At 48.7% G+C, this 23,776-nt stretch overlaps 1 protein-coding gene across 1 annotated transcript in view; it reads right to left on the reverse strand.

Moving 5' to 3' along the window:
- PTPRF (protein tyrosine phosphatase receptor type F) overlaps positions 1 to 23,776 on the reverse strand; it is a gene marked incomplete at both ends in the record, with an annotated part of 243,257 nt that overhangs the window by 42,346 nt on the left and 177,135 nt on the right. The window contains 6 exons of the mRNA XM_084211481.1: positions 4,185 to 4,282; positions 4,911 to 5,489; positions 7,705 to 7,822; positions 10,054 to 10,080; positions 16,216 to 16,409; positions 19,241 to 19,546. Of these exons, the coding sequence (XP_084067607.1) occupies positions 4,185 to 4,282; positions 4,911 to 5,489; positions 7,705 to 7,822; positions 10,054 to 10,080; positions 16,216 to 16,409; positions 19,241 to 19,546 (1,322 nt within the window). The remainder of the gene's footprint in view (positions 1 to 4,184; positions 4,283 to 4,910; positions 5,490 to 7,704; positions 7,823 to 10,053; positions 10,081 to 16,215; positions 16,410 to 19,240; positions 19,547 to 23,776) is intronic.

Here is a 23,776-nt window from a genome sequence, read left to right on the forward strand (position 1 = left end):
AAACTGGCAATGGTGGAGCTGGAGCATGTTAAACCATGCCAGTTACTAGGTGTTACAGGCAGAGACCCCATGGTAAAATCTGCTTGTTTCAACAGTAGCCTTGAAAGAGAGATAAGACAGCTCTGTGGAAGACTAATTACTTGAAATAATTCTTCACCAGCTGAGTCCACTGTTCAGGCTGATGCCGCAGCAAGATGGGGTCAAACTTTCCTTCGAGTCCCTTTTCAGCAGGTGGCTGAACTGTACAGAAAGCTGCCAGCTTTCTAGGACAAGGGCAGCTGATTAGCACTGCTCTAATGTTCAGTGTTGGAACTGGAAGGAAAAGAGAGGTCCTGGAAAGAGATCTGAAGGCCAGTGGAGCACAAGGACCTGGCTAGGCCTAGAATTTGCAGCTCTGCTTTTGTGTTATCCAAACAGCAATACCCACAGCATGCTTCAACCCTCTCCATGTCACTTTGCATGGACATCAGGATAGGGAAAAAGCTCCAGCTTTTTTGTTGTTGAAAAAAGACTCCTAACAGGTAACACAGCAGCAGAGAGAAGCCAGCTACGGAGAAGAGATGCAATCAATCTCATTTGTTGACGTGCTTCAATTTTCAGGACTGGACTGTGAAAGCAAGCACCAAGTAACTAAAGCAACAGGTTTGCAGGGACAAAGGTCCTGCTGCTGCTCCCCATGTGAGAAAGGCTGTCAAAGATAGCATAGTAGAACAGCCAGAGAGAATTGTTTTCTGTTGTGACTCCTCTTAATGGTATTTTCTCCTGGGCTTTAATCCCTCTCTCTGAAGACATGTGCATCAGCTGACTGCTAAAATGAGTGAAAAATCAAAATAAAGAAATGCTTCTTGCAGCACTGGAGTCAGATAAGTAGATGCTCTGACACAGAAGTAGGTACACCAAAGACAGGACTACTAGACTTCAAATCATCTTAGCAGCTTTTCTGTCTGGACCAGCACCACCCCTTCAATGACATTGCAATAGTACAGGTCTAGATACACCAGGTGCCAGTAAGTCAGGGCATGTTCTGGGGGATCAGCAAGACCTCTCTTTCATGTGCTCCCACACAGATCTGAACAAAACCAAACTTCCAGCATTAAAACCTATGCTAAAAGGATGATAAGCCCACAGAGTTCTGCTACCTCTTGGATAAGATTTCTCATTACGAATTCTTCCCTAATAAAGGCATCACCAACTGCTTCTCAGTGTGCTCTAGGGAAGACACCCACCAACTGCCTGCACATGAGCATGTGCTGGGGACAGAGCCATTTTCCTAGAGCAAGAGGAGGCAGGAGAGATGGCAAACACTTCAGTTCAGAGTATTCCTGCTGCTCTGCACTGTAACTGGCAAGGACACAGCCTCTGAATCAGTGCTAACACCAGATGATGATTTTTATTGCCATGCACAGGAGTTTGCATCCAAAGACAGTGAAATTGGCATTTGCAATGCTTTCCTGAAGCATTCTCTGCCATCCCTCCTTTTCACAGCTGCTGCAGCAGTTCCACGTCCCCTTACCTGCCACAACACATTGTCTTCTCAAGTGTTATGAACCATTAGTTAAGGCCTCTACATAAACCTTACACTAATGTAAGGGCTCAGAGACAGTCATTCCTGGGCAGCTGGAAGATGCCTGAAGCTCAAGCAGGAATGCTATTTAGAGGCTGCATCATGGCCCACTGGTAACTACCAGAGTCAGCAGCAAATCTGGCCCAAGGGTTCTGAACTGCCAAACGGTGCTGACTAGCCCACAGATTGCTGTAAAATGTCATCTCTGCTGCTCCTACTCACAGGAGAAGATTTGCAAAGCTAGGTGGGTCCAAATGTCACTGCTGAAGTTCTCATATTTGATTTCAAGGCAGTACAGAATGTATTGAACTAAAAGATGAAAAGACACATAGTGTGCAACACTGGGAAAGATAACAACTCGATGGAAAAGTAGACGAGGCTGGAGTATTTGCAGGCAGGAGTAATTACTACATTCTATGGGACACACTGTGAGACAGCACTGCCCAGCATTCTCAGAGGTTATTTCCAAACCTAGATCATTATAATTTTCAAAAGGCGCTGTTCCTTCTGCCCAGTTCTAAAATACCTTGTAACGCCACCTTTAACCAATATATCCTCTGTCCCATGCTTAAGTTGAAGAATGTATCTCAGGAAAATGCCCTTTCCCCAAGGAGAAGGTTGTATCTATCTTGCACTTTTCATGAAAGCTCCTGAACAGCCTTCCACAGGTGGAATAAAAAAAGGAATAGTGCCTCTGTTCCACCACAACTGCTGGGCAACATTTTAAAAGGAATTTATCTCCTGGACGAGAAGAAGCTGTGAAAATTCCCCAAAGAGATCTCAAAACTTCATTATTGATTTGGCAGCAATGAAAAATCTTAAGGTCTCAGTTCATTCTCTAATAAAAAAAGCACCAGTCCTGCCTGTGCCTCACTATTCATTGTCGGAACAATATCTACTTTAATTAAATCTGTTAAAGTAGAATATGACACCCTTTGGGACATAGATTTAGCATGAGACTGTTTATCAAGTGTAGATAATACTAATTGTTCCCATGGAGATTTATCTTCTATGCTAGTTACAGTATTAGGCTCTGGCCTCAGCATCCCATGTGCCTGAATTGGAGAGAGGTGAACCTTGTTTATAAAAACACAAAATCCTGAAGGTTAAGGATTTCTTTCAACTGGCACAATCCATGAGTTACAGCTGACCCTCTTAGCTCCTGGCCTTGACTCACGTGTGTCTGCAAGTCTGGGAATATTAATAAAAAGAAGGCACCATTAGAGAAATATCCTTCTAACACTCTGGTTTGCACGACTGCTCTTAAGTTAACAAGTGGCTAATGCCATCTCCCGTGTCAGCTGAGGGTTAACCCACAGGAGGGGCGGACCCTGAGGCACTTTGTGATAGCAATCACAGCTGTGCAGCTAGGAGAGGAGACAGACAGGGCATCAGCACTACATCCCTGGCTCCTGGCCCCCTCCAACCACTCCCCCACCCCTGTGTGGTGGTAATGCTCCCAGGGTCACACTGGCCCTCTCCAGCATGGCACTGTCAGACAGCAGTGTGGGCTTTGGGCCATGAGACAAGGCAAAATGAAGCACACTGGCTCTGCAGCAGAGTGCCAAGTAACCGGCTCTGTGAAGTTCCTTGCAGCCAGATATCTGAACACTGATCCTAATGCGCCCTACATCGGGGAGAGCTTTGGATACCACAGGGTCTTCACAAAAGCCTTGTCTGCTTCAGCTAAACTGTATGTTAACAAGTGCCTGCTATTGATCAAGGTAATTCAGCTTCAGGGTTTAAACAAGGAGAGTTAGTAACATGGAAGGGGAGGTACTCACACACTTTGATGTGGATGCAGTTCAAGATTTCCCCTCATTCCCCTGGCCATGCATCCCCCACAGCTCATGCAGGCCTTGTATTTGCACTTTAGGCACAGCATGGCAGGGGGCACATGCAAGGAGGAAGAGAAATCACACTGCTTCCGCCCCAGCACCTTTGCAGAGGCAGCAGATTGGTGCTGAGACTGGGAAGATTATCTTCAATGATAATTTGGTGACATGTTGGTTTCTTAATGGACATCTTGTTTCTTAATGGAGAGAAACTGTACTGAGACCTACACACTCCAGCCTTTTATGCACATAGGTGACAAGTACTGGGGGTCAGGCAAGAGCAGGAAGGCAGGGTCATCAGTGTTGTCTGCAGCCTGCTGGATGACACTACATCCAGAACTGTACTGGTGAAAACAGAGCAGCATTCCTGCAGAGTTCCTGCTGTACTGACACATTTTGTGCAGCTCACACCTTAAGACCTTCAGGAAGTCTGATGATGCTTTGTCCCTTCACTCCCTGAGATTATGCATCTGCCCTGATGCTCTGAAGTGACTCATGAAGGGGATATGGATGTCTGAGACAGGACATGTTGTAAAAGGAGTTACTCTTACTTTTATTCACTGGCTTCTTTTCAGACCACTTTGTCCTGCTAATTTCTTGTGATTAAATCAAATTTATAACTTGTCACACCTCAGCTCCATGTCAGGCATCAGGACAAGCTTGTGTGACCACCATCATGGAGCTACAGTGGTGAGCCTGACCGACAGGACCCAGCTGATGCTGCTATCCACTGTCCTGCTCACTGCTACAGGAGGAGCTTCCTACCCTCCAAATCCCACTCTTACCTTAAAAGGCACTGCAGATTTATAGGAGTCAGGCACTTCCCAGCTCAGCAACACAGATGTTTTCATGACGGCATTGACACGGAAGTTCTTAGCAAACACTGGAATGAAAAACAAGATATTTGAACACTGTAAAGCCAAGTCAGGAGGGAGCCAGGCGGCAGCTCAACTCCAAGTCTCTTTGTCTAACTCAGCAGCAGAGGTCAAAGAGCTCAGCTACAGCAGAGAAGTAAGAAACGAAGAGAAGAGAGCAGCAGCCTTTTACCAAATCTACAGTCTCCAGAGGAGTTCTGCTTTTTGACTACACTTTTCAGCATCACAGAAAGGAAGTTGTAGGCTGAGCTGCAGCCTTTCTCTATCCCCACTCCACTCACACTCCCTTGGCCCTTTGACATGATCAAACAGCAGTGTAATTCAGGTACTGGATCTGCAGATGATCCTACTCAGCCACCTGCTCCAGTTCAAGCAAGAGCCTTTCGTATGCAGATAAAACATCCATGTGTGCCTGTGGATGCAATGAAGGTACCACCAACGCCCCTCTCCCCCCAAATGGCAACTTTAGAAAACCTTTGCCGAGCTTTCCCTCACTGAACTAGTTTTAGACTAGGGAGCCACACAGTACCTGATCACAACAGCCAGAGCAGAGGGGAGCGAAGCCTCATGAACCAAAGCAAAGGTCCCTGTCCTGGAGGCACAGCTTCCTGTTAGGGTTGTTAGAGGGACACTTACCTTGCTCTACGGGCATGGTCCGGGACTGGATGCTGGGGCTGAGCGGCCCAGCCCCCTTATTGGTGCGGGCCCTCACTTTGATGTCGTAAGTGGTATCAGGTTTCAAATTTGTCAAAGTGATACTCGTGTCCTTGGTGATGTTAGCCAGGTCCTGCTGGCTATTTATGTCCCTGTATACCACTGTGTAGTTGACGATCTTGCCGTTCCTTTCTGCCAAGACCGGGGGGTCCCAAGCAACTTCAGTGGTGGAAGTGGTGAGACCCACCACACGCAGGTTCTGTGGGAAGCCACTTGGCACATCTTCGGCAGTTGTGATCTCCTTCTCAAACTCCTCTCCCGGGCCAGCTCTGTTCTTGGCAGACAACTTGAAGAGGTACGTGGCCCCCTTGTGCAGGTTGGTCACTGTGTAGTGATGGTCTCTCTTCCCGAAGTCTATCGTGTTCATTTTTTCCTCATCCAGACGTCTGTACTGCAGCCGGTAACCCAGCAGCTCCCCTACCATCTCCTTGGGTGGGTGCCACTGGATGAGGGCTGTGTTCATGGCTGTCGTGCTAATCATCATGGTGGGCTTCCCCGGGACTGCAACATAAACACACAATGACCATCTATAGCCTGGGAGGAGGGGAAGGAAGGACCGCTTCCGTGCTGCTCAGTCCGTGAGGATTGAGAAAAGTGGGAAAGTTCAGACAACAGGGTGAAGAGGATGACAGACAACTCACAGGGATAGAGGCAGACTGACCCTAATCCGGTGGCGAGGGAAGCTGGAGCCAGCCAGCTCTCAGTTGCCATTTTCCCACGTGCTGCCATTTAAACCGGAAATAAATTCAGCCATATCCAGCCCCAAAATTCATCCCCTTTTACAGGAAATGTTTAAGGTACCTCAAAGCATCGTATTTATCTCAGAGAAGATCTGAATCCCGTCCTCCCAATCAGTGGTCTTCAGACACTCCAGCCAGTGCACGGCACCAGGCCATGCTGGCCCTGAGGCACTGCACCACAACAGACACCCCGAAGCCCGATTCCAGCGCCCTGGTCTGTCTGGAGGCAGACAAATTTCATCCTCAAACCTTGCAGTTTTACCATCTGCAGAGGCAGCGAGCAGAGCTGGGTGGGCTGTTTGCCATCAGAACATATTTTGGTTTAGTTGAGAAGTAGATTCGTGATGTCAGTGTCGATGGGAGAGGTGAACACAAGCGTTCCACAGGATTTTTGCTTATGCTGCACAAGTCAAGGGGTGTTGCCGTCACCGGTTAGGAACTGATGGCTTTAAATTGATGGTTTAATACCTTGATCTCCTTCAGTTAAAAAAAGGATGCGTCTTCACATCAGCTCAGATTTGTAAACAAATCAACTGATAGGGAAGATACTCAGAATCAAAGGCATGGGGCCATAAAGTATGGGAAAAAGAAAAGAAAAAAAAAAAGAAAAGAAAAGGGATTGCAGCCAAAGCTAGTTAAATATCCTTGTAGTTTTTTGAAATGTGTGAGCCCACAGTCGAGCACAAGAGAAAACCGTATTTGCTGGAATGATGCCCGCTTTCTGCCATCAGAGGGCGACACCAACACTCCCCTTTGAGGTCATGCCTGCAGTCGAGACTGTACAAAGGCCCGGAGGCTGGTTTTGTAGGTATTTAAGACATATAATTACATTGCCATTGCCAGTGCCATCCTCCTTGCACTCATAATACAATGTCTAACAACAGCTAGTATTAAGGGACACAGTATTTTCAAAGCTGATTCCAAATATTAACCTTAAAATGTGCATCATAACATAGGAAGATCCACTGTGGTTTACAGTACAACACTGGGATGTTTAGGAAGCTCTTCCTGTTTATAGGACAGCTGTAGCAATTTGATGAACAGAAAATACATCATGGCACGGCACCAGGGAGACAGCATTTGAGATTGTGACAGTGGAAACTACCTCTGGAGCTCCCCATATGCAGCGCGGAGGAGATAGCAAGCTGTTCCTTGTTTAAAAGCATCAGGAACAAACGCTCTCAGTTTGCACAAGCTGCATTCCCATAATGACAACTGGTAAATGCTGTTCCTGCGGCTGGTGGGAGGAAGCAGCAGGATTATTGGTTGTAGGACAAGACAGTGTCAACTAGCTGGTACCACTGCCAAAGGCAAGCTTGACCACACCTGGAGGGAAGTGCCAGATGACTCCTGGGTGCTCCAGCTCCAGGCGCAGGTACGACCTACTGAGACAGCAGAACCAAACTGGCTGGGATCACCAGGACCTAGAAGTTGTGTCTGCAGCACTTCTGTGGCTGATTTGTTGCACTGCAGGTTTTACCATGGCTCTAGGAGCAGCCAGGCTCAGCTATGTAAGCAGCATCAGCGGCAGAGGGGAGCTGAGAAACCCCTCTTAGGAGCCCGCTGTGCCAGGGGCCCTTCCAGGCAGCACTGCAGTCACCACAGGAAGCAAGAAATGGCACTTGCCTAAAGGAACAAGGTGAGGACAGGCCAGGACTCCAAAGCTGAGGGAGAGCCTGGACTTTCAGGCTTCCTCTTCCCAGGTCTCTGGACTACGCAGATGAGCTCAGACCCATGAGTTTCACTGCTCTCTCACCAGCCCTGGTAGAGTATCTCCATCTGTTTGCTGCACTTTGCTCAGGTGATCCAGTGGCAGTCTGTTAAGCATGGGCTAGAGATCACAAGGGTTTGTACCTCTGCCCCTCTGCATCTCCACCCCTCTTGCTTCCTCCTGGCCTTGGCCATGCTCCCCATGCACCTCCTGGGAGGTTTTACCCCCACCCCGTGAGGCTGTGACACCTGCTCCCCACACTCACCTGCCCCTGTGGTGGTGATGACTTTGGGCTTGCTGCGGGCACCATCTCCTTTGGTGGTGTAGGCAGCAACTGTGACGGAGTAGGTGGTTTCTGGCAGCAGGCCCCCAATGACTGTCTCCTGGGAGTGCATTCACGAGGCAGAGAGGAGGCAAACGAGAAGAGTAAACACTTGTTACGGGAGTGAGCCAAAGGAAGGCACCAAGGTCAGTGTCTCCAACAGCAGGACACTGACAACACTCCCTGGCTCACACTCATGCATCGTGCTCAAACACACATGTTGCACAGAGCCAGCAAACAACTGCTGCCACTCCAACAATCACCTCCCTCGTTTCAACCCCTGCCTTTGACACTTAGCCTTTCCAGGGACCCACCAGCAACCCATGTCAGCAGCTCTGCTCTCCCACGGCTTCTGCCAAGAGGGAGATCTGATCCAGATATGGTCCTATGTGAAAGCTAAGTAAGAGGACTGTGGAGCTGTGAACCAGGGCAAAAGCCAGTTCACCTGGCTATGAGAATCTCTTGGGGGATAATTCCAGGGTTTTTAAAGTTGTGTCTTGCAGCAGAGCCTTGGGGAGCACAGGGAGGCAGTGCAGGGGTGGGGGGCCCCGGGCAGGGAGCACCTGCAGCTCTAAGCATTGTGTTCACCCTCCTTACCAGGCACTGGGTTGCAGGGATGGGATAGGTCAGTGCAAGGCCCTGGCAAGACCTGGAGGGAAAACCTCCATCGTGGGAGGTCTGGGAGGGAGGCAGACTCACAGGGTGCATCCTTGCAAGCTTTGGCTTCCTCTGGGCAGGAAGAGGGCATGGCTCTGCACTTCAATTTGAGATCAAAGAGAGGAGAACCGCTCCTCCCTCCTGGCCTCCAGCAGCAATGTGACTGGTGCCAAGCCTGGCTGGCCAGGCCTGAGAACAAGTGAGCTCAGCGAGCTCAGCAGTTCCCAGCAGCTTGGGCAGGTACCTCTGAGCAGCGTTCATCTGTGGTGCTGTGGGAGTCTGGGCCATTAGCACTAATAACCCATTGGGTCAGGGAGCAAGAGATGAGCAGGCTGGAGAAGGGCCTGGGGAAGCTTTTGGAACAGAGGCAGTGACTCCACGTTGGTTATTTACCCCTTCAGAAGGCGACGAGCAGAGATGGAGCGGGTTAAGTCTGAGCTGCTGAGAACAGGCAGCATGGGCACTGTCAGAAGCTGCTCCAGGGGTCTGACCCCTCCCCGGGGGATCCCTGCCAGCTTGAGGGGCATGAGGGGTACCTGTGGTTGCTCTCAGAGTGCAGCCACTCTCCCATCACTCACTCGCACAAACACCCACGCTATTAAACCTGCTGATTTCCAGTCAGTGCTGCTGGTTCAGGTTACCTGCCCAGGCTTACTCATCAAAATCACCACGTTACCATCGCAGAACCAGCCAGCCCAGAGAAGTATCAACAAGCACCAACAAGAACCCCGCCAAAATCACCGTGTGAACCAGAGTCCGATCCCACTCCGCCCCTGCAGCAGATGGTGCGTGCGGGTGAGTGGACGCGCAGTCCCATCGGTGCCAGTGGACCCGCGGGGAAGCACTCTCACAAAACCTGCAGACTCTGAACGTCCCAAGAGAATTCACTCCTCCAAAACCCATGCAAAGAGAAGTTCTCACGCGAAAGCATGCCACCAGGAGCAAAGCAAGCAAGCTGGGAGGAGGGGAGAGAGACGAGGGATGGATGAAAGAAGGTCTGATTGCATAATGCAAACACAGTGCTGTCATGACAAAGCCACTCCGAGCAAGAATGCTCCACATAAAGCAGGAGGAGAAATGCATCGTGCTGGGGAAGCTCACAGTAGGGCACGTAATTGAATTGCTGACTCTAAAAAGGTCATTTTCTAGTTTGTTCCTCCAAATTTATATCTCAGAATTATGTGGGGAAAAATTGAATTTAACTGTTTAAATGTGATTGTTTTCTTATTACTATCTATGTTTCAACCAAAGGTCATGGCTGAGGGTGTAGGTTATTTCTCATGACTACGATCAATGTGGTTTAAAGATTATGTATCTAATTTTACCACATAACTTGGTGGGCCAACTACTGCAGGATGAGTCTCCTGAGTTGATCACTTGAACCTGCCTAAAACTACACTGCAACAAGCTGGAAATACAGATTATAGGAAATGTCAATTGCTTTTCTGCATTTAGGAGCAATCTAAATGCCAATTTTCTCTGGATTTGCTGCTTGTGGAAGGCTTCACAATGTACCTCTCCAGCCTCATTAAGGGAGTGAAAGGAATGTTTTGACAGTACTGTGTCTACAAAATTCACAAATCGATTTACCAAACCCCTCTCTTCCAACCTGGAATACACACAAGTGGTACTTACATGGTCGACGGAGTCCTCAGCTCTCCACTGACGAAGGAGAAAGGAAGGAGGAGAGAAAAATGGAGACACAGAATTTTAAGGGGCAACGTGTAGGAAAGGGATGACAATGACGACAACAGCAGGGGTTAGCAGAACTGGGTTGGGGGAATTACAACACTTATACACAGAGGGTCACTTGACACAGGCTGTGCCAAGGGAAGAAATGGCATAGAGCAATTTTTGACATGCTGCTAGCCTGAGCAATGAGTCTGAGATCATTCACACAAACAGACAAAGAGCTTCCTTCTCACTCGGGTGGAGAGCTCCCCCTTACTTTTTGTATTTTGCAGTACTTTCCCCTCCTGGCTTTGTTTGCATTTTTCTGCCTCATAGCAAGAAGAGACAGGTTGTACCAACTAGGCTCTGAGGGTGACTGCTGCCTTACAAGTCACTCACAACAGTTCTGTTGCCTAATCTCCAGCTTCTGTTCTAGTGATCCTCCAGTCACCATCTCTTTTTGAGAACCAAAGACTTCAACATACAGAACAGAGGCACTCTCCGCAGGGAAGCACCAATAACAGCATTTCTAGAGCTTCTTTTCCCTGTATCATTTGCAAAATGCTCTGGGGGCTTCAGAAAACCAAGAAGTGCCATCTGTCATCAGCAGTGCAAGAGAAGCTGAGATCTCACACAGATCTTCACACTAAGCTGCTCCTCTCCAACAGTGGTGTGTGGCTTGGAGAGAGGTTCAAACTTCTGCATGTACTGAGGAAACAGCTTCTCACTCCCAATTACACAACACCAAATGGCAAACACTCATTTGGCAGTAGCAACCCTGCAGGGAAAGCTTCTACACAAACTAATCCCCAGCAAAAGCTCCCATGGATTCCTGGCCATGGCAGTTCAATACAGGCTCTGAACTCTTTTGGCTGGATTTGGGGCTGTAGGGCATCAAAGCTGCATTGGGTGGTGAGACACTAGAGCCTGGCTGCTGCCACGCATGCCCACAGCAGTGCTCTTTGTGGTTGGTGCTCCAAAGGAAGGCTTGCAGAGATCACACAGAACTCTCTCAGCCAAGGTGATGTGTTACAGCTCACGTTACTAAATCTGCCTGGGGGAAGCACCAGCCCATGGGTTCAAGCATAGAGATCAAAGTGAAGATAGGTACTATTGCCCCTGATTCACAGTGTGAGACCTAGCAAACCTTGCTTCTGAGCCTGACCTGCCAGCTGTGAAACTGCTCAGATACCAACTTCCTCAGGACCCAGGGAAGCTCAGCTAACACTGCTGAAGTGTTTGGAAACCTGCAAGTGTAACAGAACCACTAAACGGCATCAAAGATACAAGTTGCCTTTTGAACTCAGGCTATTTGAGGCGGGTTTCGAAGGCTGCAGCCTATCACAGTGGCATAGTACTCACCTCAGCAGTGAAATACATGGCATACTTTCAAAATACTTGCTATTTTATTCTCTAAATTCAGAGAGAAGAAGCTGTTGGAGAAATGTTTCTCTAAGATTTTATTATAGCTCACTTACTAGATGCCATGAGACTGCAGTACAATTATTCCCTAAACCATCCTAACAGTAAATTTCAGCAAAGAGGTCAAGTTTCCCCTACATACTTTTTATAAAGCCAAGACCCTCACGAAGTATTATGGTCACTAAAGGCTCTCTTTGCACACACACCTCGGTACCATTCCCACTGCTGCAGACTTAGCTGAACCCAAGCCATTGCTGTTCATGTCCCACCCATGCCAGCCTGTCCACACCGTGGTCAGCAGCCACACACTCCCCCCTGCTGATCTAAAAGCTGGCAGAAGCCCTGCCATAGGAAGGATCCCAGGCCTGGTACTCCCTTCTCCTACAAAAGCATGTCCCTGGTGGGTGGAAGCCACGTGGTTGGGAACACCCCAGCCTGCCTCCGTATGACACCTCACTGCAAGGAACAGCAGAGCAGAGCTGGGCTCAGGAGGCCTCTCACACCATAGCAGGGAGTTTATCATGCCCTAGGATTTTAAACCGAGTGTTTAACGTTCAAACTCTGTTTGCTCTAATGTTTCAGTGGACTTTAATCTTGCATTAGATCAGAGTGCAAAAAAAATGCCTTGAGATCTGTGCTGGAGTAACAACTATGAAAAGCCAGGCCTGCATAAATACCTTGGTAGAAATTCAGTTTCATTACGAAAATTTAATCTACAGATCAAAACATTTCCTTCCTTAAACTAGCTCAATTGCTTCTTAACTGTTTAAGGTTGGTCAGTAAGACAAATTGATCTAAAAAGCCCAGGAGCAGTCATAAAAAGAACTGAGAGAGGGCTGTGTGCACGAGGCAGGATGGCTCTGGGAAGTGCTAAAGCTAACAGTGTGTATTTATGGCAGCCGCAATGCTTTAATGTTTCATTTTACACTTCAACACAGCATAGTCATGTCTCACCAGGGAATGGCTGTTTTCCCTGACCAAGGCTCTTGCAAAAGACAGATTCAAGCCCTCAACAGTCCCAGCTATGGGAAGCCAATATTAGTGTTCCTGCAATTCTTCTCCTCTCTTCTTCAGTGACTGGGGTGCAACAGTGGAACTCCAGACATAAACTCAGTTACTTGGTCAATGAGATGCAGAGGGGTCTGAGGGTACCAGCACTTCATCTTGGTCCTTCACTGAAGTGCCTCTTGGATGATGTCTTACAGTTTTGTTCCACTTAGGAAGCAGAGAATGCCACCTCCATGCCAGACTCCCACCTAGACAAGTAGACATGCATGAGATGTTCCAAGTACATTCAGAGAAAGGTCCTTGACTATCACGCCATGAAAGAGGGAGGCTGTAAATTCCTGTGTTGTGCCTGGGGTAGGTACTGCTCAGGGAGAGTTGAAGTCTCTGCTTTCTCCTTTGATCTCAATCCAATAGCTTGAAGTGATTGCCATTTCTTGTTCCTGCTCTTCTGGAGCAAGCTGGCGGGATGTGCACTTAGTTTGCATGCTGGTTGGTGAAGTGCTGCCTGCAGAGACCACACCACCCTCCTGTGAGCCTGCAGCCCTTCTTGTGGGCAGCACATACCTTTCCTGTGCCACAACTGTGTTTGCACAGCAGAAGGAGAAGGTGGCAGGAAACTTCTCCACAAAGCCTGACCTCTGTGTAGCCAGCTGTCCCCAGCCAGCCCTGCCAAGTTGTTTGGGCAGGGTGGATCGGCAGGGAGGGCAGGGTTGAAGCCCACTGCCCCTCCTAACATCCAGCAGCTGCCCAGAGATTGGAAACCAAAGAAATGAGGTGGGCCCCTGTCAAGCTTAATGCTCGTGTCCCCTGGCCCTGCTATCCCTTGCTCCCTTGAGATGACAAGTAGTGGTGGAGTGCAGCTCCTGCACTAGGCTCCTTTCAAAAGCCCTCTCTTGGTGCTTTATGCAAGAGCCAGGGCACAGAGATGAATCTTCTGCCATTGCCCACCATGGGACCTGGCTGAGCTGTGACAGGCATGGCCCGGGCAAGAGGCGCTGCAGGTACCTGATCCACCTCTGCAGCTGCACAACCCTGGGAACTCCTCCACAGGGTAGGGTCACATTTGCTTGTCCATCAGGCTGTCAGTAGGAGGTGAGAGCTCAGACTGGAAGGCACACAGAATCCTGACAGAGGTAATCAGTCACAGGCACAGCCACAGAGGGGAGGGAGAGGCCTCAGCTCCATCACAGGACCTTCTTAACAACTGATTACTCTGCCGAGGCAGGAGGCTGTAAAATAAAATGTGATCTCTCCAGCACCAGGGCCCCCACGTCTCTGCTGATGTTTCAGTCCTTTCCGCTCAAACGGTTTTGAAAGCTCTGAATCCATATTATCTGCATAGCTAACATCTCCGTTCCCTTGCCTTTTTCCTTTCATCTTCGTTTACTCTCTTTCCATTTCTCATCTTCAATAAGGAAAAATCATGAGTCAGCTTTAGTATCAGTGTCTTCACACTGTCTGCAGGCAGAAGATTATGTGGTACATACCTACTCAAATCAGCAGACAGCCTGGCTAGGCAGGAGGAGGGGCTCTGCCTACCTGTCCAGAGATTTTCTTCTCTGACCCCAAGATTCATTTAATTCTCTCCCTGTGCACTGGTAAAAATGTTTGTGAGTGTTTATGAGTACAGAACTGTGGCCATCTTCATCCTATGACCTTCAGGGGCAGGTTTTCCAGTGTATGTTTTTGTTTTCTTTCATAGAAAATTACTCTTCCAGGACTACTCGTTAAGTTTCATCTGGCTGCTTGCAAAGACATGCACGGCTGTACTGAAAGATGGCAGCTCTTACAGGGTTCTTCAGCATCTGGAGCAGATGTATTTCATCACAAGCACAGGTCATGCCTGGCTTCTCACTCTTTTGGGAAATAGAGATCTCTTCTGCCAAGTCAGTGAAACCTCTTCCCTGCAGGGTCGCCGTTAGTTTATCCCAAGAGTGACATGACTCTTTCAGAGCAGACACTTCTCTGCAGCTATCATTTTCACTTCCAAAAATTACAGTGGATGAGTTCACCACCATACACAGCAGGAAAAAATATCACAGAAATCAAGAACTTTCCCACATAAATTCACCAAATATGGAAGACTGACAAATGGCCTGAGAGGCCAGGAAACTTCAAGGAACTTGCCTCCTTGATGCACACATTGAAACTAATGCAAAATCCAGCACTCCTTCAAAAGTTTCTGGCTCTGGCATCCTCATTCTGCACATCAGCATGGGATTTCTCTCTCTGAAATGTATGAGTAAGGAGTGAAAGCAGAACTGGCCGGGCAAGCATCACATATTTGAAAACACCAAGAAGAAAAACATTGCCAACTTCGCCCACCTACACTTGGGACCGACCCATTAATAAGTCTAAACTCCAGCTGAACAACACAGCCTCAATTGTTCTAACAACACAGAAGATTATATCCTCCTGGCATAAGTAAAGGGCAGTAAGCAGCTTCTCTAACTATTAAAACAAAGGAACATCTGAAACATAACCAGAGACGTGCTCCAGACAACACTGCAAGGACCCTCAAAGTAGTTTCTGTCTTTAATGTTTTCCCCTTCCACATTATTACTGAGTTTTATCCTTCAGAATATGAATGGGGACTAAAGCTGCCTCTGTGCACTGCACTCCCCACTGACAAAGCATAAATGATTCACAGCTGCATTCAGGAGACAGATCAATTAATCGTTGCAGCTCTCCAGTATTTATACTGGGCATCATTCAAGCAAGCCAGCTCGAATCGATTCCTTGTTGCTTCCAACAGCAGCAGATCCTGTTCCTCATTTATACGATTATCTTAGTTGAGAACAGCGTGGGTCATCCAGGATGAAGGACCCCTGCTCCAAAGAAGAGTTGTATTTCATTGCACACAGGGCACCAAAAACTTCCCTGGACCTTGGGAAAGAGGCAACTATGCATTCCTGGGCTGTGCAGAGTACACAGCTGTGCCTGGAGCAGTGTGAGGGAAGGGGGCTGCAGCTCACAGCCAGTGAGGTGTCCATGAGATGGCCTAAATACGAACAGATTGTTGTGTGGGGATTGCAGAGGACAAAGTCATTTACAGGGGATGTGGGCCTCTACCTCGTTGCTTTCTTCCTCCCCAGCCTTTCCCAGACTAAGCTGGCTTCTCCTACAGTTTTGTTTCAAGAAGCAATGCAACACCAAGTCCTTGCCCTGCAAAAGCAGGAGGGAGGGGAGGCTTTGCTGAGCCAGGGGTACTGTTCTGCCTGGCATGCTGTGCACACATGGGATGCAGAGCCACCCATGTGCCCTACAAGCAGGCAGCACCCAGGTGGATGCTATCAACAAAGACACTTTGCCCTGAACATACTCAGCATCACAAAAGAAACAGACTCAAGGCTTATTTAAAACTTTCTGACCATTTCTAAATGAACAGGCAAAGCACAGTTTGCTCCAGGTGGAGTCTGAACAGGATGTGGCAGGCAGAGAGGTACGTATCACAGAAGGGGTAAGAGAGAAACATCATCCAATACATCATCTTTTCTACAGTAATCTTCCCTGATTAAACTTTTTACCCATGATTAAGCCACAGTTTAAGGATAAATTGCTTGCCTTGCTCAGGCAGGCAGAGTCCCACACTCTGGAGCTGCAACACGAAGCCAAGAAATACTTGGACCCAGCCAGCCTGCCCTCTGCTGAGAGGGAAGGTGCCATGCCCACCATCTGCTGGTCCCCACACCGTACCTGTGCTTCTGACAGCATGACGTCCTTGATCACTGGCTGCCCTCGGGGCTCGTTGTTTTCCAGCTTCACATAGGTAACCTGATACCCGCGGATCTGCCCATGCTGCTTGTTGGAGATGGGCAGCTTCCAGCTCACCCGGATGGCAGTCGAGTTCACAGACTCCACCTCCACCTTTCGCGGTGGGGCACTGGGCACTGCAACACACACGGGAGAACAGTTAGCAGCACCACACAACCACTGCCACTACCTCTCACTCCTTTGCTTCCTTCCCCCACCTCATTGCCAGGAGAGCCCCACTGGTGCAGGCTTCCTGTACCTGCCCAGGACATCACACTGCAGTCTTTCAGCAAGACCACATCCCTGACCCCTTCCCTTTTGCTACTCTCACTAAGAAAGAGCGTAACTGTGATATGCAGGAGCACCCCTAATGAAAGCCATTGTGCTGAATCAGACCCAAGGTCCTCTCTCCCTGTCATCTCCAGCAGTAGGGGAGCAAGGAAGAATAGAAGAATACAGCAGAATTGAAAGAATATGGTGACCCCCTGCAGCTCAGGATGCCCTGGGCACAGCCTTCTTAGCATCTTGCCTGACACACCTGCTCTCAAACCCATCTAAAGAAGTCCAACAGCCCCAGGTAGCATGACTGGGTGCTGAGTCTCTTTTGCAGGGAGCCTTGGTACCTGCCACCAGCCAGAGCACACACATGCTCTTCCCCTGTGACAGTGAGAGGTTAATGAGGGGGAAAAGCACCATCCTAAAACAATAACCCAGAGCTCAGAGACAGCAGTCACTGAACTCAGCCAGATAAAGGGGCCTGTGGGGATTGTGACAGCTCTGGGGACTGTATTTCATGCACGGCTAGCTGAATGCTTTTTGATAATAAAATGAAAAATTACACTGCCCAGAAAATATCAATTTTCTTGCAAGGTGAGGCCCGTTTAAAAATGTATTTATACCCTATTTACCATTTGGAAAAATTACCTCCTTATTATATTTCGCTCTTGCATTGACTGTGACAAAAATGTCAATTCTAAAAAATTAGCTTCTCAGTTGCTCCAGGAAAGCTCCTCCTGGCTGAAGCAGCTGGGAGTAGAGGCGTACACTCTCTGTGGAGGATACTGATGCTACCCAAGTGCCCAGTACTAAGTGAAGGACTTGGGCTCCATCCTATCACCTCATCTGCAGGACCCTTTTCACCTTCCACTGCCCTGGGAAAATCTGGAGGTTTGGAACCTCATACGCCCCAATTCTCAACACAGCAAGAAATCAGTATTAGATAATTAGGGATGGATACCTGACAAGCAGACGTAATGAGTATTGCTATTTCAACCAACTAAATGGGAAGGAACAGCTACCCAGCAGGTAAGCACAGTTTTTAAGCTGCAGGGCAATTAATTATTTTTCCCTAGATGTCCTTCGTAATTGTAGATAATTTAATAAAATACAGAAAGGAGGAACAGAGCATTTTAGCACCAAGAGGCCAACTCAAGGTGTGGGAATGGTGGGGGCTGTGCTTGAACAGTTACCCCCTTCTGCCTGGAGCAGCCTATGCTGTAATCCACAATTCACTTAGTGCAGTGACCTTGCAGAAGCCACAGGGCTCTCCTGCCCTGGCAAGACACCTGCCCACACACACAGCTGGGAGTCCAAGTGGAAAACAAGATCCTCCCTGAGAGCCAGACAGAAGCTGTGTGTCAAGCTCTGCTGGCACGAGAAGGCGGGAGGCCTCGGAGAACGTGATATGGGGATGTTGCAGGGACACAAAAAGATGTGAATATGAGCAGACCATAGTGTTTTGAGGAACTCTGTCCTGCCCCACTATGGGAAGTATGTGCTGCATCTGAGATCCAAACAGGGAAAGGTGAATTTGTTTTCAGAACACAGTTTAGCATTTCTCATTGCTTCATCATGGGTATCTACTGAGCATCAGCATGTCAGAGGAATATAAAATCATTCCTGACAGCTAAGCTGGAATGTCCAACCATGGTGCCCAAAAATTAAGTGAGAGAGCTTGTTGCGACATTTCTGGGGTAACAGCTTCCCCTGGGCTACAATTCTGCTGAATGAGAACTGAAGCAAACAATACAGGCAGCAGGACACACACAGATGTGTTTGCCAGCCCAGGAATGCAGTCAGCAAGCATTCCCAGACGCCACTTTCAGAGCCATGGAGACATGGGGGACAGTGGCAGCCCATTTAGGGAAACTGTAACATGTCTGGTTTCAATTTCCTACACTGATTAGGTAATGCAGAGATCATGCTTTCTTTGCCTGGATGCTCCATCTCTTTCTTCTCCCATTAAATCTGCAGCTTTCTTGGGTCAGCACGAAACCACGGGAGCTCCTACTGTCACCCTGAGCTCTGGCACTTTCAAAGGAAATGGCTTAAATCATGATGACATAACTGACAGCCCTGCTAATACAAAGCAATTTCTCTTTAAAGCTGTCGTATCCAGTAAAGTGCTCTGTACGTGTGGTATTCTGACTCTTGAGTGGAAGAGAAGCTTTATGTAAGCTGTGGCTTGCCTGGAAGCTGGAGCAGGAAGCAGCTTTACTGCAGTATCTACAACTTTCAAATGGATTGCTTTCCCCCTCTTTAGTTTGCTGGATTTCAGGTCAACAAGTAAACTTTAAGTCCTGATCTCACAAGAGAAGCCTTTGGCTGGGAGAGCTCATTCTACCTTCAATAAAAACGAATCCACCACCACCCACTATAAAAAGCAGAGCAATGCCTCCCTGCATGCACAGGAAGCACTGCTGACACAAATAGGACCCTGAAGGACCACGATGAGATATCTGACACAACCTGGAGGCAGAACACGGGCCAGCAAAGCAATTCACCAACCCCACTCCAGGGCAACTGTTGAGATCTGCTCCTGGAGCATTGCTCCTGACACTCTGGTCCTGCTTGAAAGCTGCTCCCAGGTCAAGGTCCCTCCTCCCTTTCTCCCCCTTTCCAGCAACTCATTTAGCAGAGTTCTGTTAACCCACGGCAGTAGCTGAAGGAGCTGTTCAGTAGCACCTACCATCCTCGTCAGTGCGCACGTGCACGGGGATGCTCTCCGGTCCTGGCCCCACATCGGTGTGAGCCCTTACCCACACCTTGTATTCTGTCCATTTCTCCAGGTCCTTGATCTCCCAGCTGGAATGCTCCCGTCCAATGCCATCCACCACATGCTTGGTGTTGTCATCTCCTTCCACTGCCTGGTAGGCAATGGAGTACTGGGTGATGAGCCCATTGCGGCTCTGGGCGGGCGGTGGCACCCAACTTACCCGGATGGTGGTGGAGCTGGTGCTTACACACTCGACTTCTTGGGGTGGGGCGGAGGGGGCTGGGGATAAATAAATGAAGTGGGGAGATGAAGGGAAATGAATGGAAGGACAAACCAAAATGCACAGGGAACTTTTACCCAGCCAACGGAGCACTGAACGTACATGTGGACAACTGCCTGCCATCCTCACAGATCATCAAAGATGGCACTTTGTATTTGAAGGCACAGATCATCAAAGATGGCAATTTGTATTTGAAGGCCAGATGAACAGCGTGGGGATGGAAGTGCTGTTCTGCATCAGAGAACATCTCTTCCCAAAGCAGCCCTGGACACTCAATTTACCAACACAATAAATGGCAGTAAGAGAAGCTGGGCATGTGGAGGGTGTGAGAGAGAGACTAGTAGGGACAAGAAAGATGCTTTCAGTGAAGATCTGAAGCAGATGGAAACCAGAAGAGCTAGTAAGCTGCAGAAGGCAAGAGTGGCAGAAGGGAAGCTCACACACCAGATTGTAGGAAGGCTTGTGAAAACTCACTCCTAGACAAACGGAGGAAACAAAAGTTGATAAGGAAAGCAGGTGACTGAGGTTGGAGACAGTTTGTCCTGGTAGGGTTTAAAATCATGACCATCAGCTATATGCTGCATCCTAGCCAGGTGGGGCCAGGCACCATGCAGGAACAGGAGATAATGTGGTTGTGCTGCTTTGCACATGTCCCTGGAATCTGGGACTGACTGCTTCATGCCTGCCACACTGGTTACCTGCCTCAGTAAATTCCTGGCCTATGGATTTGTACAGTGGAAAGCAAGCAGGTCTTGCCCCCTCCCAGGCAAAAAATCACCTGCAGTTTGCATTAACTTGTAAGCCCTGGCGGAATGGGATCCAGGCAACAGTTGCTTCTCATTGGGATCACTGGGAGAGAAGCCTCTCCACACAGCACACTGGGGAAGAGCAGTGAAACAAATCCGGATGGGGGAAGACAGATTGCGAAAGGAGAGATGACCTGGACAAAGCAAAGCATCTTTAGGTATCTTGCTTTGCCATGGCAGGTGAAGGTGAAAGGCAGCTGCCATTCTTCAAGGCATCTGGAAACCTAGAAATGCCTGAAAAAAGACTGCTGCCCTTCCCCAGGCTTCAGTCCTTGCAGCCACCAGTGCAGCAGAGCCAGCCTTGCAGGGGCACAGGAACAACCCTGTCTGCTCACAGGTGAACATAACCTACATCACTCCACAGGGCAGCAAGGACCTCAGGCAATTCAAGCACTCAGCAATGATGCCTTAGCTTTGCTGGGCACAGGTTGGCAGTGGCAGAAGATCTGGGAAAGCAGAGGGCAGCAGGATCTCCCAATGCCACCGGTGACCTTTCCTTGCTGGGAACAAGGCCCACTTGCTTGCGGAAACAGCTGCAGAGAGCACGTGACTTTTAATGCCCACTCCTGTGCTCAGAGAGCAGGGAACATTCCTGATGCTTGGGCTCTCATGCCTGGAGAGACGAAAGATGGAGGAGAGTGCTGGAGCTGCAAGAGACGATGCCTGAGCAGTCAGGCTGCTGCTATGGGAGCTAAGCTGGAGGAAAGAGAAGTCAAAGCAATGTGTGGAAGCAAACAGTTGCCTACGTGAGGGAGGGAGCACAGGATCAGCCCTGCCATCTGGTATAGTGAAAAGGGAGCAGGGGTAAAAAGTGAATCCTCACACTCTTTTGGTTAATCAGCAGAGAAGTGGCAGGGAAGAGAGTAGGAAGACACAGCACCAAAGCAACATCTACAATGGAGGGCATAATGTAGACAAAGTGCCTGGTGGCATTCCTCAGACAGGACAGGTGAGACACAAGGGGCTTGGCAAACCTTTCCTTTGCCATTGTCTGCCCTTCACAGAAGAGATGTGCTTTGACGGAACCTTCACAGCTTCCCTTGGCATGCAGCAGTGAGCTCATTCTCCAAAGGTAGCTTTGGATGGCAGTGTGGGCAAGTCAAAAGTTGGCTGTTGACTGGGTAAGAGTCACACATATGATATGCAAGTCAAAAGCTCAGATTAACACTTAAAGAAAGCAAAATAAAACTTGATAACATGAGCAGGTTCAACTTAAAATGCACAAGGAGTTGAAGTGTCCCTCCTGGGGCCAGCAAAGAGCAGACTGGGTGGCCAGCATGCACCCACACATGCAGATGTACCCACACACACTGTGCAAACCTCTGCTGCCTCCAGGCTACTCACGACAGCCTCCCCCGATGGCCCACAGCAACTTGTGCACCATCCAACCCACCTGCTCTTCAGGCTAGGGAAAAGGCAGACTTAGGACCCACCTTAGTCTTTCAAGGGAGAACAGCATTTTAATGCCAAGGCCTAATGGGCACAGAGCTGATGCTTCTCTCTTGCATCATTCCTCTTGCCTGAGGCACTCCAGACTCCTGGAAAACTCCCCCGTGCTCTTCAGGCCATCAAAGCAGCACTGTTTGTACTGTTTGCAGGGCGCCCAGCAACTAAGTGAGCAGCTTAGCAGGAAACACAACCTAGAAAGCAGCTGTCTGCTCAGGAGATGAGGTCTCAGCTGTGCTGTTGAAGGGTTCAAAAGGGCATTGCCTCCCTCTGGCCCTTCCACACAAGCATGCCCACTACTCCTGACCAGGGGTGCCACAAGAAAAGCAAAGACCAGCATCCTTCTCCAGCCCATTAGCGAGTGATCATGGGCCCCAGGAACAGAGACTGAAGAGAGGCTTTTTGGAAAGCAGGAATCTGACTGCTCCTGCAGTTTGTGTCCCACCTGAACGTGTCAAGCTCCATGATCTAACAGCCTTTCTCAGGGTAACCAGATGGAAAAGTGCAGGAAGGAGAGCAATTTGAAGCTAGGAGCTGTAGTGTTTCTAGTTTAGTAAATTCTAAGACCAAAGGGGACCAATTGAACCATCTAATACAAGGTGTTGCACACAACTTCTGCCAAGGTAAAGCGCACCTTTCTGAAAGACCTACTTGGTTTTGAGTCCCCCAGTACTCAAGGCTCCATCCTGCATTGGACTGTTCATACAGTGGTTTGTCACCCTCACTGACTAGCTCAGCAACTGCCAATGGCTTCTGTCACAGAATAGAGTGACATCAGAAATCTTTTCAAATAGGGGTATGTAAACCAAGATCCAAGTCACTTCTTGGGTCAGTCTAAGGATTCTTGGGTCCTTCAGTGTGAGGAGGGCTTCGCTGGTCAAACCAAGGTACTCCTATGGCTAAATGCCAAATCTCTTCCAGCCCATGCACATTTCTCTGACTAAACAGAAGCCAGAACCAGTCAGCTACTGCACCACTGGCCACAGAAGTGACAACCTTAAAACCAGACTGGTGTGAGATGCCTTGTGAGCTGACAATAGGTAGAGTAGGTCATGATAAGAGTCTGCCTTGATGAGTCCATGAACCAAACGTTTCTCTTACTTGGACTGTTGTGAGACTCTGAAGGACTCATTTATGCATGGAGCTGTCTCTGATTAAGTGTGTTCAAGGATAAGAGCATCCACTGATGGAATTAATTTACATGGCAGGAGAATGACTTCAACCTTTGCTATCAATACAAAAGTTATCTGAAACAGGTATACAAATCCCCATATTCAGAATTTGCTTTCAGTGTTCAAATATTTATAACCGCATGATCTGAACCTTTCTCCATTTTCATACCTGCCTATTGTGCAGCTCTAAGACATCATTAGCTCAATTAACGAGGTGGAGGAATGCCTGGGACTGGTATGTTAATGAAGCTGAGTTTTCCTCAAAGAGAAGGTCATTCTAAAAGTGAGCAGAGCTGCTCTTCCCTGCCAGAGCTCCCTTTCTAATGGCCATCTCACACTCCTGGTTGCTGTGCATGCTGCTGCCCTCCCTGCAGGGAAGGCTGGCTGCCTGTGCCAACTGCTCACTCCACAGAGCAGTAAATCCCAGACAGACGGTGCTAACAGAAATGTCTTTTTTCCCCCTTTTAATGCCCTTTGCATAATGGCAAGCCCAAAAATCGTTAGTGAAAACGAGCTTATCGCAGGGCCCTTTGATAGCCCTAATCTGCTTATGCGCAGCACTTTGAGCTGCCAATCAGAGCAGTGCAAACTCCCGCTCTGTGATCACACAGGGCAGAGCCAGGATGAAAGTGATATTGCCTGGGTCACCTCATTATTGAGCCTCTCTGTTAACTCAACTGCAGCTTGCTCTGGTTTCCCCTAGCACTGCAGTCCCAGAAGCAGCAGCCTCACTTGCTCACACAACCCTGGCAAACAGCCACTTCCCCAAAATGACTCTTCCAGCTGCCTGACAGCCACAGACACA

This window comes from Fringilla coelebs, assembly GCF_963513975.1.
Source record: "Fringilla coelebs genome assembly, chromosome: 9".
NCBI lineage: Eukaryota > Metazoa > Chordata > Aves > Passeriformes > Fringillidae > Fringilla > Fringilla coelebs.